The sequence below is a fragment of the Ochotona princeps genome, chromosome 1 (genome assembly GCF_030435755.1).
Source record: "Ochotona princeps isolate mOchPri1 chromosome 1, mOchPri1.hap1, whole genome shotgun sequence".
Lineage (NCBI taxonomy): Eukaryota > Metazoa > Chordata > Mammalia > Lagomorpha > Ochotonidae > Ochotona > Ochotona princeps.
In genome coordinates this window covers 69,843,205-69,856,843 of record NC_080832.1, presented here as the reverse complement: position 1 = coordinate 69,856,843, position 13,639 = coordinate 69,843,205, and the positions used below count along the sequence as shown (strand labels likewise).

Sequence of the window (13,639 nt, the reverse complement as noted above, 5' to 3'; positions counted from 1 at the left end):
CATTGGCCACACAAAATAGGCCAAAGCTAGGAGCCAAGAATTCTGTCCTGCTCTCCCATGTGGATTTCAGGGGCCTGAATACTTGGGTTATCTTTATCATCTTCCTAGGCACATTAGCTGGAAGACTGATTGGAAGCCAGTATTCAAACCAGCACTCAACATGGGATGCTGGTGCCGTAAAGATTGGGTTAACTTGCTGTGCCACAACTTGTTTATTTTTTGATAACAGAAAATCTAACATTCAGATTTAGTTGTTAGGTAGAAGTGTGCTTGAGCCTTCAGTTGCACTTCAAGTATTAATTCTTTATACAAGAAAAGGGAACACTGGAACAGATTGTTTCAAGTACTGTTTATTTGCTTTCAGGTACATTTTAATGTTCAAAATCCATCAAATTGCAAAGAGTAGGTGCTGCTGTTTAAAGTAAATATATACTGAACAATAGGTGATTATCAGCTGGTTGATAATTATCAAAGCAATCAAAGTCCTCATTTATCACAGCATCTAAGCACTTTTTAAGGCCATTAAGAACCAATGGAATGAATTTTATGCATTATCATACTGTTGTCTTTCAAAGATGTATTTAATATACTTTTCTCTTTCACAGAAGAGTTTCCACCGAATTCAACACGTTCTGTCTCCCAGTCTGATCTCAATAAAGAAAACCAAAAGCCATTTTGCAAAGCTGACAAATGTGAAGTGGATTCCTGTAAGGATTCATCTTTAGATGATTTAGAAGAAGGAGAAATTAGAAGTGACAATGAAAAGTCTGAATCACACAAAAATTTTGAAAAAAGTGCCAATGCTAGAACATCTGCTGAAGTACAGAACACAAAGACTAGTCCACCAAGTAGGAAAAATAATATGTCCTTGGATAGAGACAATAGGAAAACCTCTATGAAAGTCCATCAGACCAACAGCAAATGGGTTAAAAGACCAAGTGACTCTACCAGATACTCAAAAGCGGAGAAGAAAGATAGAACAGTGAGCATCTCTAGCTTGGAGAAAATAGTTCAGATTGTTACTGCACCCTCTTCTGTTCCAGAGATTATGCACATGTTAAGAATGATAAGAAAACATGTGAGGAAAAATTACATGAAATTCAAGGTTAAATTTTCATTAAGACAATTTCATGGAATTATTGATTCAGCAAGTTTGAGTTTTACGTCACTAATTAGACATCTTGACTTATATAAAATCTCTAAGTCAGTGACTACTTTACAGAAGAAGCTCTGTGATGTTATAGAATCCAAACTTAAGCAAGTTAAAAAGAATGGCATAGTGGATCGCTTATTTGAACAGCAAGTACCAGATATGAAAAAAAAATTGTGGAAGTTTGTAGATGAACAACTTGATTATTTATTTGCAAAACTTAAGAAAATCTTAATGAAGTCTTGGGATTCCAATAATTTTGGAAATGACAGTGACAAAGGAAAGCTTGATAAAAGAAGTAAAGAGATAGTAGAATATTCAAATTGTCAGAAAGGTAATGTGCAAAACTCCAACAAAGAAATGCCGAAAGAAAAATTGCCAAAACCAGGGGACCCTGTTTGCTTGAAGTCTCTCTTGGGAAGTGAAAAATTTGAGGAAGAATACCAAGACCAGAATAACACCAGTGTTAACACAGTAAAGCATGATACCAAAAAAAGTAACAACTGCTTTGATAATGTGAAGAACTTTCCACCTGAAGAACATGCTTTGCAACTAAATTGTCCAAGTACCCCAACGCTGGGCAAACCTGAAGGCAGTGCCTCAAAGGAAGCACAAACATCCCAGCATGCCACTTTGAAGCCAGAACGGAGTTTCGAGATCCTCACTGAGCAGCAAGCATCTAGCCTTACCTTTAATTTAGTGAGCGATGCACAGATGGGTGAAATATTTAAAAGTTTATTGCAAGGTTCTGATCTTTTGGACAGCAGTGTTAATTGTACAGAAAAAACTGAGTGGGAGTTAAAGACTCCAGAAAAACAGTTGCTAGAGAGCCTTAAGTGTGAATCCATACCAGCCTGCACAACAGAGGAGTTGGTTTCAGAGGTGGCCTCTCCATGTCCTAAAGTGATTAGTGATGATAATTGGTCATTATTATCTGACAAAGGTCCACCTCTGTCTTCAGGACTTTCGTTGCCAGTGCATCCAGATGTGTTGGACGAAAGTTGTATGTTTGAAGTGTCATCTAATATAGCTTTAGGTAAAGATACCATGTGTAGTTCAGAAAAGAGTAAAGCCTGCATTTCTTCCATACTTCTTGAAGATCTAGCAGTATCTTTAACAGTACCATCCCCTTTGAAATCAGACGGTCATCTTAGCTTCTTAAAGCCTGAAGGTTTGTCTAATTCAACACCTGAAGAAGTCCTCAGTGCCCATTTTAGTGAGGATGCCTTACTCGAGGAAGAGGATGCATCTGAGCAAGACATTCATTTAGCTCTGGAGTCTGATAATTCGAGCAGTAAATCAAGCTGTTCTTCATCGTGGACAAGCCGCTCTGCTGCTCCAGGGTTTCAGTACCACCCCAATCTGCCAATGCATGCTGTGATCATGGAAAAGTCCAACGATCATTTCATCGTGAAAATCCGGCGTGCAGCACCATGCACCTCCCCTGCTCCTCAGCACCGGGTGCTGACTGACGAGTCCTTGGCCTCTTTGCCCAGTGTTGGAAAGGAAGTGGAGGAAGCAGTAGAGAAAGAGTATGTTTCATGTCAGGACACTGTTACTAAATCTGTGGATGAATTGGAAAATTCCAGCAAAAATGTTCATGGCAGTAACTCAACTCCTGAAGGACAGAATGCTAGGACACAACCACAGGTACCTGACATATATGACTTTCTTAAAGATGCTTCATGTAAGGCAGATGGTAGTAACGAAGTGACTGATGAGTGTTTCAAGTTACATCATAGTTGGGAACCAAAAGTTCCTGAAAGCATTGAAGCACTTCCTTCAATAGAAGAAATCCCACACTCTGTTGAGGATCACCTTCCAAATACATACATCGACCTGACCAAAGTTCCAATTACTGAGACCAAAAACTTGGGGGACTTGATAGAAGCAACAGTTTTAAATATTGATCAGTTGAGATCTTCTGGAGACAATTTAAAACAAAATGCTCACATTTTAGGTAATTTGCAGTCTGATCCTGTGAATGCTTTTATTGATTTGACACAAGATGCTTCAAGTGAGAGTAAAAGTGAAAGTAACCATTCTGTATCAGCTGCTGAAGGACCGGGATGCCAGGTGATATGTGTAGATGAAGATAAGTGTAAGGAAGAAAGGGTGCAAGTGGCAAGCAGGCCTTTGAAATGCCTTCCTGAGAAAGTCTATATTGATTTGACCACAGAATCTCCTGATTCATGTGAGCCAAACGATGACTTAAAATCACAGCCAGCATCAAATTCTGATAATCCAGAGTTGCCTGGGACTTTGGATAATGCTCATAAAAAGAGAAAAAACCTTTGTGAACTAAGTCAGTCTTCTCAGAAAAAACAAAGAAAGGAAACAGACTTCTCTAACAGGGAGAAGACCAAGAAACTTATTCAAGAGAATGGTGAAGTTTCCCAAAAGAAAGCCAGTAAGAAGAGGGCCCCTATTGGGAATAAAGATGCTCCATTAAATGCCAGCCCAGGGATTAAGGACTCATCAGCAGAGCTCATCACTTCCACCAGCCTTTCAGCGAGGAATATCATCAAAAAGAAAGGAGAAATTATAGTTTCCTGGACAAGGTAAGAATTCTGAGTTTTAAATTATGAGGAAATTTTGAGAGATTAGAAATTGTAGTTTCATGCCATTCTAAAAATGTGTGATGACTATGTGGCCAAATTTGAATATATGTTCCAGGAGACAGTCCTGCAATATTCTAGGACAGTGGCTTTTGGCCAGTGGTATGCGTTAACACCATAGATAGCGCTTTTTGATTGTGTTTTAGCCTCACCTTTTTAGTTTAAAAGAATTGTTTCATTTGGAAGTAATGAATAACATTTTAAAAGAGATGACAGGTGGTCAGAGAGTAATTTGGTTATTCCTCTAAATATAAAAGTCTCCAGTTTTATAAATAGATTATACTTTTCATTGTGTGTATGAGAGACTTTTTTAAGAAGTTGAGATCTGGGGCAGCATCATGACATAGTAGGCTAAGCTGCCTACATCCCTTATGGGGCCAGTTTCTGTCCTGGCTGTTCCACTTTTTTTTTTTTTTTACTGACTTCAATGTATTTCTTTTATCTTTTGCTGATGTTTACATGGTTGAGAAGGATACCAACCCATATAGATCAGGTTGGGGAGGTTTAAGGAATGGGGGAAATGAGGCAATTGTTGCCATTTTTTTTTCTCTTCTTCCTGTATTTGGGAGTGAGGGGAGAGTAAGGGATAGGCTGCCCTTAGCACTGGCTGCTCCACTTCTGATCCAGCTCCCTTTTACCCTGGGGAAGTAGTAGAGAATGGCTCAAGTCCTTAGGACCCTGCACAGTGTACAGGGTTCCAGTCCTCCACTGCTTTCCCGGGCCATAGTAGAGCGCTGGGTCAGAAGTGGAGCAGCCAGGACACAAACGGGCACCCATGTAAAATGTTGACATTGCAGGTGGAGGATGAGCCTGTTGAGCCATTGCACCTGCTCCTCTCATTCTCTTTCCTCCTCTGTAAATCTGCTTTTCCAATCCAAAGTCTTTTTTTTTTTTTTTCAAGATTTATCTCATTTTTATTGGAAAGGCACATTTACAGAATCATCTGATGGTTCACTCCCCAAGTGGCCACAATGGCCAGAGCTGAGCCGATCCAAAGCCATGAGCAGCTGCTGTTCCCAAGACTTTGGGCCATTATCTACTGCTTGCTCAAGCTGCAAGTAGGTGCTGGATGGGAAGTGGAGCACAAACTGATGCCCATATGGGATCCCAGGATGTGCAAGGTGTGGATGTAGCCACCGGGCCACTGCACCATAAAGTAAGTCTTAAAAAAAGGTTTAGATCCTAAGATCCCAGTTTAAATGAGAAGGTTGTGACCATTGGACTAGAGCTGGACAATGTTCATACCTGATTAAATACTCAGTGAGGGAAACTTGGTTTTCTTAAGCCTAGTGGTCAGTTTTCTTTAAAATGACAGCCCTTATATCCTCAATTCAGGAAACTCATACAGGGTAGAATGAATTATCTGACAGGATGCAGTAAACAGACATTCAGATCAAGTTGAAAAGTTTGAGATTGGGGCTGGTGTTGCGGGTACATTGGGGAAGGCCGCTACCTGCAACACCAGCATCCCATGGTGGTGCTCATTGACATCCCGGCTGCTCTGCTTTGGGTCCAGCGTCCTGCTCATGCCTGGGAATGTCAACGAAAGATGGCCTGAGTGCTCGGGCCCCTGAGACTATGTGGAAAACCTGGATGAAGCTCCTGTGCCTGGCCCAACCATGGAAAACCCCTCTTTCCTCCTCTCTAACTCTTCCAATTAAATAAATATTAAAGAAAAAGCAAAAAGCAGATCTGGGATTGAGTGGAGCAGGACTATTTTGGTGCCTGTTATTCTGCTTCTTATGTCTATGATCATTTATTTTAGATTTTTATGATATATAGGTTTTAGTAAACGTGATCTTACTAAAAATTTTGCACCATTTATCAACATTAAGTCAGAAGCATTTTTATAATGTTTCCACGATAGTGTATAAATGCTAAATATGCTTTTTCCTTCCTCAGAAATGATGACCGGGAAATTTTGTTGGAGTGTCAGAAGAGAGGGCCATCACTGAAGACATTTACAAATTTAGCTGTTAAACTGAATAAAAATCTCAATCAGGTAACTATACAAGTTTTATATTTCTATTGATGCAAAGATGTAGCTGTCCCACTTTCTTAATTTTTAACATATTAAAAAATACATAGATATTAGTCAAGTTCTTTAATAGTATGCCTCCATGTAGAACTATTAACAAGCTGGTGATTGTGGAAGAATTGTGACTACATTTTTTTTTCCATGTAAGATTTATTTATCTGTTTTTATTGCAAAGTCAGATATACAGATATACAGGAAGAGAGACAGAGAGGAAGATCTTCTGTCCGATGATTCACTCCCCAAGTGGCCACAATGGCTGGAGCTAAGCCAATCCGAAGCCAGGAGCCAGGAGCTCTTCCGGGTCTCCCGCACAGGTGCAGGGTCCTAAGGCTTTGGGGCCGTCCTCGACTGCTTTCTCAGGCCACAAGCAGGGAGCTGGATGGGAAGTAGGGCCGCCAGGATTTGAACTGGTGCCCATATGGGATCTTGGTGCCTGCAAGGCGAGGACTTTAGCCACTAGGCCACTGCGCCAGGCCCTTCTCCATGTCTTATTGTTTACTTATTTGGTAATGATGTTTGCTTGTTTAATGAGACAGTAATGAATGTTAGAAGTTATATAATAGTTATAATATGATATATATTATATATGTATATAATATAATATATGATATAATGTAATATAATGTAATATGTTTTGTGGAGGGATTCATCAGTTATAAAGGGAACAGGATGGTGTGGGTGCAGTGGTTGTTACTGCTTGGGTCACCCTCATCCCATATCACATTGCCCGACTGGAGTACTGGCTTCTCTGCTTCTGGTTCAGCTTCTTGCTAATGCCACCAACTATTTCCAGGCTCTGGCTTTGGCTTGGGCTACTCCTGGCTATTGGGGTCATTTGGAGAATGATCCAGCGGCTAGAAGATAGCTCTCCACCTGTCCATCTCAGCCTGTCAAATAAAAATGAAAGTAAGACTTTTAAAAATCATTGAAAAAACTTGATATAATTATGAGTAATACTAATTATTTTTCAGGTCTCAGAAAGATTCCAGCAACTAATGAAGCTCTTTGAAAAGTCAAAATGCAGGTAGTTAATGGTTGTGCTACAGGAGACTCACAAAGTCAATGTTTGGTAAGTATAGTGATGCACTGAATGACCTGATAGTCACTGAAGAGCTGAGTGGTGAGCAAGAGACATGTAGTTGGGTTCCTACTTCCATCACAGGTTGCAGGATGGTTGGTTACGGGCATCTTGGGTCATGTCAGCTGCGGGGATGCGCCCAGATCAAAGCCTGCTGCAGTTCAGATCAGCATGGCATCGCTCCTCAACCCTCTGATTGCTGCTAAGTGCAGGGTTGGGGGAAACCCTTTTAGCGACTAATAGATTTTTTTGTACTTGAAGAAGAAATATTCTTGTCTAGCAGCATGTTTCATAACCAGTGATGTCTGCATAGTCTCTGTAATTTAATATTTCTCATTTTAACTTGGGAGTACTGAATAGTTTACAGTATGAAACTTCTGAACTTGAAGTCCTTTGCCATCTAAATAAGTGGCATGGTTTATTGTATTAAATTATTACTAATGTTCACAGACATGTTTCCCAGTTTGTCTTTTTTTTTGTGTAAGCTTATTAAGATGATGGTACTTGACTAATTAGTTTTTTTTCTAAATAAGATGTTAGCCAACTGCTTATGATTTTGGAATTTTATGTTAAAAAACAGTAAATGTATATATATATGTCAGTGTATTGCTTGATTTGTAATCTTAATTACATGAATGCAAAACGCCCATTTTCACAGTAAGTTTGGGAGGCAGGTGTTTTGTGGAAAAATGAAGATGCCAGTTGAGATGCATGCTGCCTGCATTCCATGTTACAGTGTCTGGGTTCAAGTTCTGGCTCCTGTTCCAGCTCCTCTTCTTGCCAGTGTGCATATTGGGAGGCACAGGTTATGATGGCTCAAGGCTTGCGTCCCTGCCATCCCTATGGGAACTCTCAGTTGAGTTCTGGGCTGTTGTTTTTGTCTCGGCCCTGGCTGTTGTAGGCTTTTGGGGCATGGACCAGTGGATGGATGATCTTTCTGTGTCTCTGCCTGTCTTTCAAATAAAATGAAAATAAAAACATTTAAACATTGAATTAAATTTGAATAAAAACCGTATTTGGACACAGATCATGGTGTGAAGGGCTCTGAACATTTTTGAGCTGTGAGCTTTCATTTCAGCCCCAATGTGAACGAATGTCTTAATTTGTTGATTTCCACACCAACTGACTTGCTAGTGAGATCTTCAAAAGATATTTGGTGGTTTATTGTGAAGTGTAGATTCTGTTTTTATGGGAATACTTCCAAGAAGTTCATGAAAATGGAATTAAAAATTTATCTTGGCACCCCCAAATTTAAAATATGCGTGAGATTTCTCAAAAAAAAAAAAACCCATAAAAATACATATTCTAAAAAAACTGCATGGGTTTCATTTTTTTTTGTACCCAAATAAACTTTTTTAAAAAAAATTTACATTATGTTTTTAGAATTGTTTCTAATCTTAAAGATTATGTAAAAATTAAAATTAACATTTTAAAGGCAGAGTAACAGAGAGGCACAAACAGAAAGAGAGAGAGCTTTTGTCTGCTAGTTCACTCCCAGTTGGCCCCAGCTGGTAAGGCAGCAGCTAGACTGCAGTCAGAATGGAAGTTCCAAGCTCCAGGAGCTTAATCCCATCTCCGGTCTGGGTGGCAGGGCCCAAGTTCTTGGCCCATGAACTAGTAGCAGGAAACTGGACTGGAAGTGGGGTATCCTGGACCAGCCGCTCTGATACGGGATTGCAAGCAGCGGCTTAGCCTGTCACACCACACCACTCAGACTTTCAACATTCGATATAGTCATAATGGAGATTGAAAAACTGGGAACTTGGAGAAGCGTGTTGTAAAGAATTTTTTTTTTTAAAGCCAAGATAATAGTGACTTGGAGTTTTTAGAATTACTGTGTCTTAAGATACTTACTGTTTTCAACAAATGTCAGCAGTGTTTTTTTTACACGAATGTTATCTTAGAATATGATTTGCATTCTCTTCAAAGAATGTAAATTCATGAAAGAAATAACATGTCTGGAAATATGCATATTACCTTGAATTACCTAAATGCATTGTAAATTTCAGATCATTAATTTTACAAATTTAAACTTTTTTCAGTGAATTTGGGATTGTATTTGTTCGCATAATGATGCATGTAATAGAGTGTTTCTTTCCTACCTTGTCTCTTCTGAGACTTTTTCTTCAGGTACTATTGTTTTATTAATTTCTGGTCAAAAGCAGTATGATAGTTATCTCAAAAACTTTAAAATAAATGTTGTCTATACAGAGCTTATTTAAAAGGTGACATTTTATGTAAATGGTCATATCAGACGAATACAATTGTAACTTCAGCATTTTTTTACATTACAGATAACTTGCTGAATTCCTTCGAGTCTGATTGGTGTTGCGTACTGCACAGAAGCTTCGCATCCCTCAGATGTTCTAAATGGGGAACTAGAGGAGGCTTTCTTTCATTTTGATTAGTAGGTGACTGTCTCCATTTGTTATTAATTACTGACTACAATCTCAGGTCAGCACGTACAGGTTTTTAGTCATCTGTCTGATTTGCTCATCAGTGGTCAGAATATTTATTTTTAAACATGTTATAACTTACCAAAATGAATGCAACAGTGATGCAGAATTGAAAATTTAGTTTTGATATTTGAAAGAAGTCGCTTTCTTTTGTGGATTTTTTATAACAGTTTTGTAGCCTTTTAAACTAAGCCACAGTTTGTTTTCACCCATTTTTATTTGTTTTTATAATTGCCTCTGCTCATTTTGGTAAATTGTAAATTTAAACAATGTATTTGTAAATATGTATAATTATAATGATGTAAAATAGTTTATATAAACATGTATGTATTTGTGTATATACAGACATAAATGGTTTTGCCTACCCAAGGATTTTTTTACGTGTATAGACTTTGTATAGTTTGTTTTCAGTAATAGTAATGTACAATAAAACCATGAAAAGTTCTGTTATATTTCAATTAGAATGTTTATTTGTTTTTTGAATATTGAAGCAAAGTTTAATGAAAAAAAGCAATGAAGAGAGTACACCTGCCAAACCAGGCAGGCATCTCACTAAAGAATGGAGAACCTAGAATGTTGCTTTTAATGTGTTTATGCCTGGGTCCCCCTTGACTCATGGGAGGAACCCAGATTGATGTCTTTTTTTGTTTTTTTTTTTTGTTTTTACTAAAAATTTATTTATTTTTATTGGAAAGGCAGATATACGGAGAGGAGGAAAGACAGAGAGGAAGATCTTCAGTCTGATGGTTTACTCCCCAAGTTGTGACTGCAACGGCTGGAGCTGAGCCAATCCAAAGCCAGGAACCTCTTCTGGGTCTCCCGCATGGGTGCAGGGTCCCAAGGCTTTGGGCCATCCTTGACTGCATTCCCAGGGGACATCCTGCTGGAGCTGGATGGGAAGCGGGGCAGCTGGGATTAGAACCAGCACCCATAAAGGATCTCGGTGCATTCAAGGCAAGAACTTTAGCTGCTACGCTATTGCGCTGGGCCCCAGATTGAGTTCTGAGCTTCTGCTTAAGGCCTGCCCCCAATCCAGCTGTGGTGGACATTTTATATCTATTTAAATTATAATTCAACTATAATACCATAATAAAAACATTGAGTTTTTGGAAGAAATTAGCAAAAAGTCTAGGGGATAATACAAAAACTAGGGGAATAATAGTGGTCAGGTTCTTTGGTAGGACATGTTGAAGGGGATTTTTTTTTTTTTAACATCAAGTGATGGGCATTTGGCACAGTGGTTTAGGCAGTGCATCCTTAGGGCCAGTGTTGTGTAGGGGTCAGGCCCCTCCCTGCCTGTGACACTGGCAATCCCCAGGGTACCAGTTCCAGATTTGACTGTTCTATTCTAAACCAGCTCCCTGTTGATGTCCCTGGGAAAGCAGCAGAGAATGGCCCACGTGCTTGGGCCTCTACATGTATTTGGGAGACTTCAAAAAGCTCCAGCCTGTTTGCTGTGGACTGGACCGGACCAGACCTGACCATTGCTGATACCTGGGTAGTGAGCCAGTGGCTTGAAAAACTCTGTTTCTTACTCTCTCTCTAATTCTGGCTTTCAAATAAATAAATCTTTTATTTCTAAAAAAGATTTATTTATTTTTATTTGAAAGGCAGATTTAGAGAGAGAAGGAGAGACAGAGAGGAAGATCTTCCAATCGATGGTTCACTCCCAGGTGGTCACAGTGACCGGGAGCTGAGCCAGTCTGAAGCCAGGATCCAGGAGCTTCTTCAGGTCTTCTACACAGGTGCAGGATACCAGGGCTTTGGGGCCATGCTTGACTGCTCTCCCAAGCCACAAGCAGGGATCTGGATGGGAAGCAGAGCAGACAGGACACGAACCAGTGCCCATATGGGATACAGGTGCATGCAGGGCGAGGACTCTAACCATTAGGCTACCATGCCAGACCATCAAATAAATAAGTATTAAAAAGAAAGAAAAACATTGCATCTCGTATTGGAATGCCTGGGTTTGAATTCCAGCTCCACTTCCAATTCCACCGTCCTGTTAACACACACTCTGGATGCAGCAGGTGAAGGCTCAGGGTTGGTCTCCTATGGGAGACCTGGCGAGTTCCTGACTCCTGGCTTTGGCTTGGATCCACCCTGGCTGTTGGAGGCGTTCAGGAAGTGCACCAGTAGATGGAGGATCGTTGTTGTTCTGCCTGTCAAATTTTTTTTTTTTTCAAATGTGCATCATTCTGGAGCAGCTACTGCAGTTGGATTCACCACATGAGTAAGGCAGTCATTTTTTTAAGATCTTTTACTTTCCTGCACAGGAGCTGAGATAAGTAGTGTTACCTCACAACTTTAAAGTCTTAATAGAAGCACTAATCGAAACAGTTGTCTTAATGATGAAGTGTTGTTTTCTGGGGGGAAGGAATTAAACATTTCATTTTGTTTCTTTTATATGTGTTATTTGCTTTGTAAGTTTCAATTTTTTACCTTTTGTCTCCATTCTTTTGATAATTTTTTTGATTCTTTTTGATTCTTTACTGTCTCTTTAGTTGTCTGCTTACCCTAGGGAATATAAATCAATACTATCAAAGTCTAAGGGTTGAGCCCTCCTTTATTGACTTACTTTTTTATTACTATTATTACATTTTTGACAATCTTTGCATAGTTAATTAGGATAAAAAGTTTCAAGGGCTATAGGAAAGTGGGTAAGACTATTATGTCCATATTGTTTCCTTCATGTATCTGAGGTAAAGGGAGATACTGAGGGAAAAGCCCCACCCAGTCTCCCACCCACCCCAGGTCCTGGATGTGGGGCATGCTCTGAGATACTTGCTCAAGTGGTTTTGATGGTTGTCCAGTTATGAATCGCTGCCAATCTCGCCACTCCAAGCACGATGAGGTCATTGAAGAATTCACTGATTGGCACAGTCCATCATAGAGTCTCCATTTGCCTAGTATTTCACTGCCAACATATAGCTGAGGTGGTTGGTTGACTTGTTCTGTCTTCTGTCTTTTCTTGGTTAGGGTTCTTGAGTCCAACATTTCGATTGGGGAGATCCCCAAAGAAACTGTCTGAGGTGTTTCCAGACCAGATTCTTGTATGTTCTAGCAAGCACAGGGCCCAGCACAGTCCATCACCCCAATCAGCTGGTGGTTGCAATTGCTGGGTCGGTTCTGTTTCCAGACCCGACTTCTACTGGAACCAATGGGTGTTGCAGTCCAGCCTGGTTCTGCCCAGCACATATTTGACCCTCACATAAACCAGTGGCAGCTGCAACCCAGACAGAGCGACCCACAATAACTCCCATGAGGCCTGCCCCCTACCCTGGTTTGCTAGTTTGTGAAGACTAGTCCAGTCTGCCCCACATCCCATTTGGCTCTCATACATGTCGATGGGTATTGAAGCTTAGTTCCATCTAACCAGCTCAACTATCCAGCCCTCACGGATGTTGTTGAGTTCCTCTCTGTCTAGCCACCCCAACCCCTGTCCTAGTTTTTTGTGCCCTCCTATGGGAGTGGTAACCCAAGAGGGAGGAGCCCACTATTTCCCTCCCAGGTCTCTCTCACTGCCGGATCATTTACTCTCCAGGTGGTTCTGTGGTTAGACTTGACAGAATTAGCCCCCAGTGCCAGCTTCTGCCAGCTGATGCTATGGCTAAGCCCAAAAAACCCTCACCCGTTCTAATTTTGTTTGCACCAGTAGGAATAATCAGCCCAGCCTAGCTTTTCCGTGATCTAGGCCACATGAGGCCCACAGGTGTTGTAGCCCTGCCTAGTCTGGTCTGTCCCCATCCCAGCTCATGCTCTCCAGTGGGAATAGCTGTCCAGCAAGGGAACCCTCCCTTATTCCCCTGCAGGCTCTGCCCCTCCCTTCCTGGATCTCACATGTGCTGGATGGGCGCTGCAGTCACATCTGGTACAGGAAACCTCACCTTGGCATTCCGCATTGTACACTGGTTTTTGCTGCGACCTAACCCGAACTCTGTTCTGATGCTCGGATTTGCCAGTGGATGACGTGAACTGATTCAGCCTGGTCTGCCCCCGATCCATGCCAAATGTATGACAGTGGGGAAATTTCCATGGCCTATTCTGGGCTGTTTCCTATCATGCTTCTTGCGCTTACCTGCAGGGTTTGTGTCCTGCCAGAGGAGTTGCCCAAGCTCCTCCATCAGAACCTCTCCCAATGCCAGATTTTGCACATACCAGGGGGTCCATGAGCCAGCCATACTCAGTTCACCTCCTGTCCTAGTAGGAACAGTGGCTTGTCCTAACTGGCCTTCAACCCCATCTGGTTCTTGTTGTTGGATGGTTCAGCCCAGCCACGGCTCGTCCATACCCACATAT

General features: G+C 40.9%; 1 protein-coding gene across 3 annotated transcripts in view; it reads left to right on the top strand.

Moving 5' to 3' along the window:
• Positions 1-9,929, top strand: part of CASP8AP2 (caspase 8 associated protein 2) — a 28,929-nt gene extending 19,000 nt beyond the window's left edge. For 2 of the 3 annotated variants that reach the window (XM_058660807.1, XM_058660801.1), the window contains exons 8-11: positions 606-3,711; positions 5,671-5,770; positions 6,778-6,875; positions 9,179-9,928. In XM_058660807.1, coding sequence (XP_058516790.1) covers positions 606-3,711; positions 5,671-5,770; positions 6,778-6,834 — 3,263 coding nt within the window. In that variant the 3' untranslated portion in view covers positions 6,835-6,875; positions 9,179-9,928. Of the gene's footprint in view, positions 1-605; positions 3,712-5,670; positions 5,771-6,777; positions 6,876-9,178 lie in introns of all 3 variants that reach the window. The other variant, XM_058660813.1, reaches the window with a different exon arrangement.
• Positions 9,930-13,639: the final 3,710 nt, after the last annotated feature.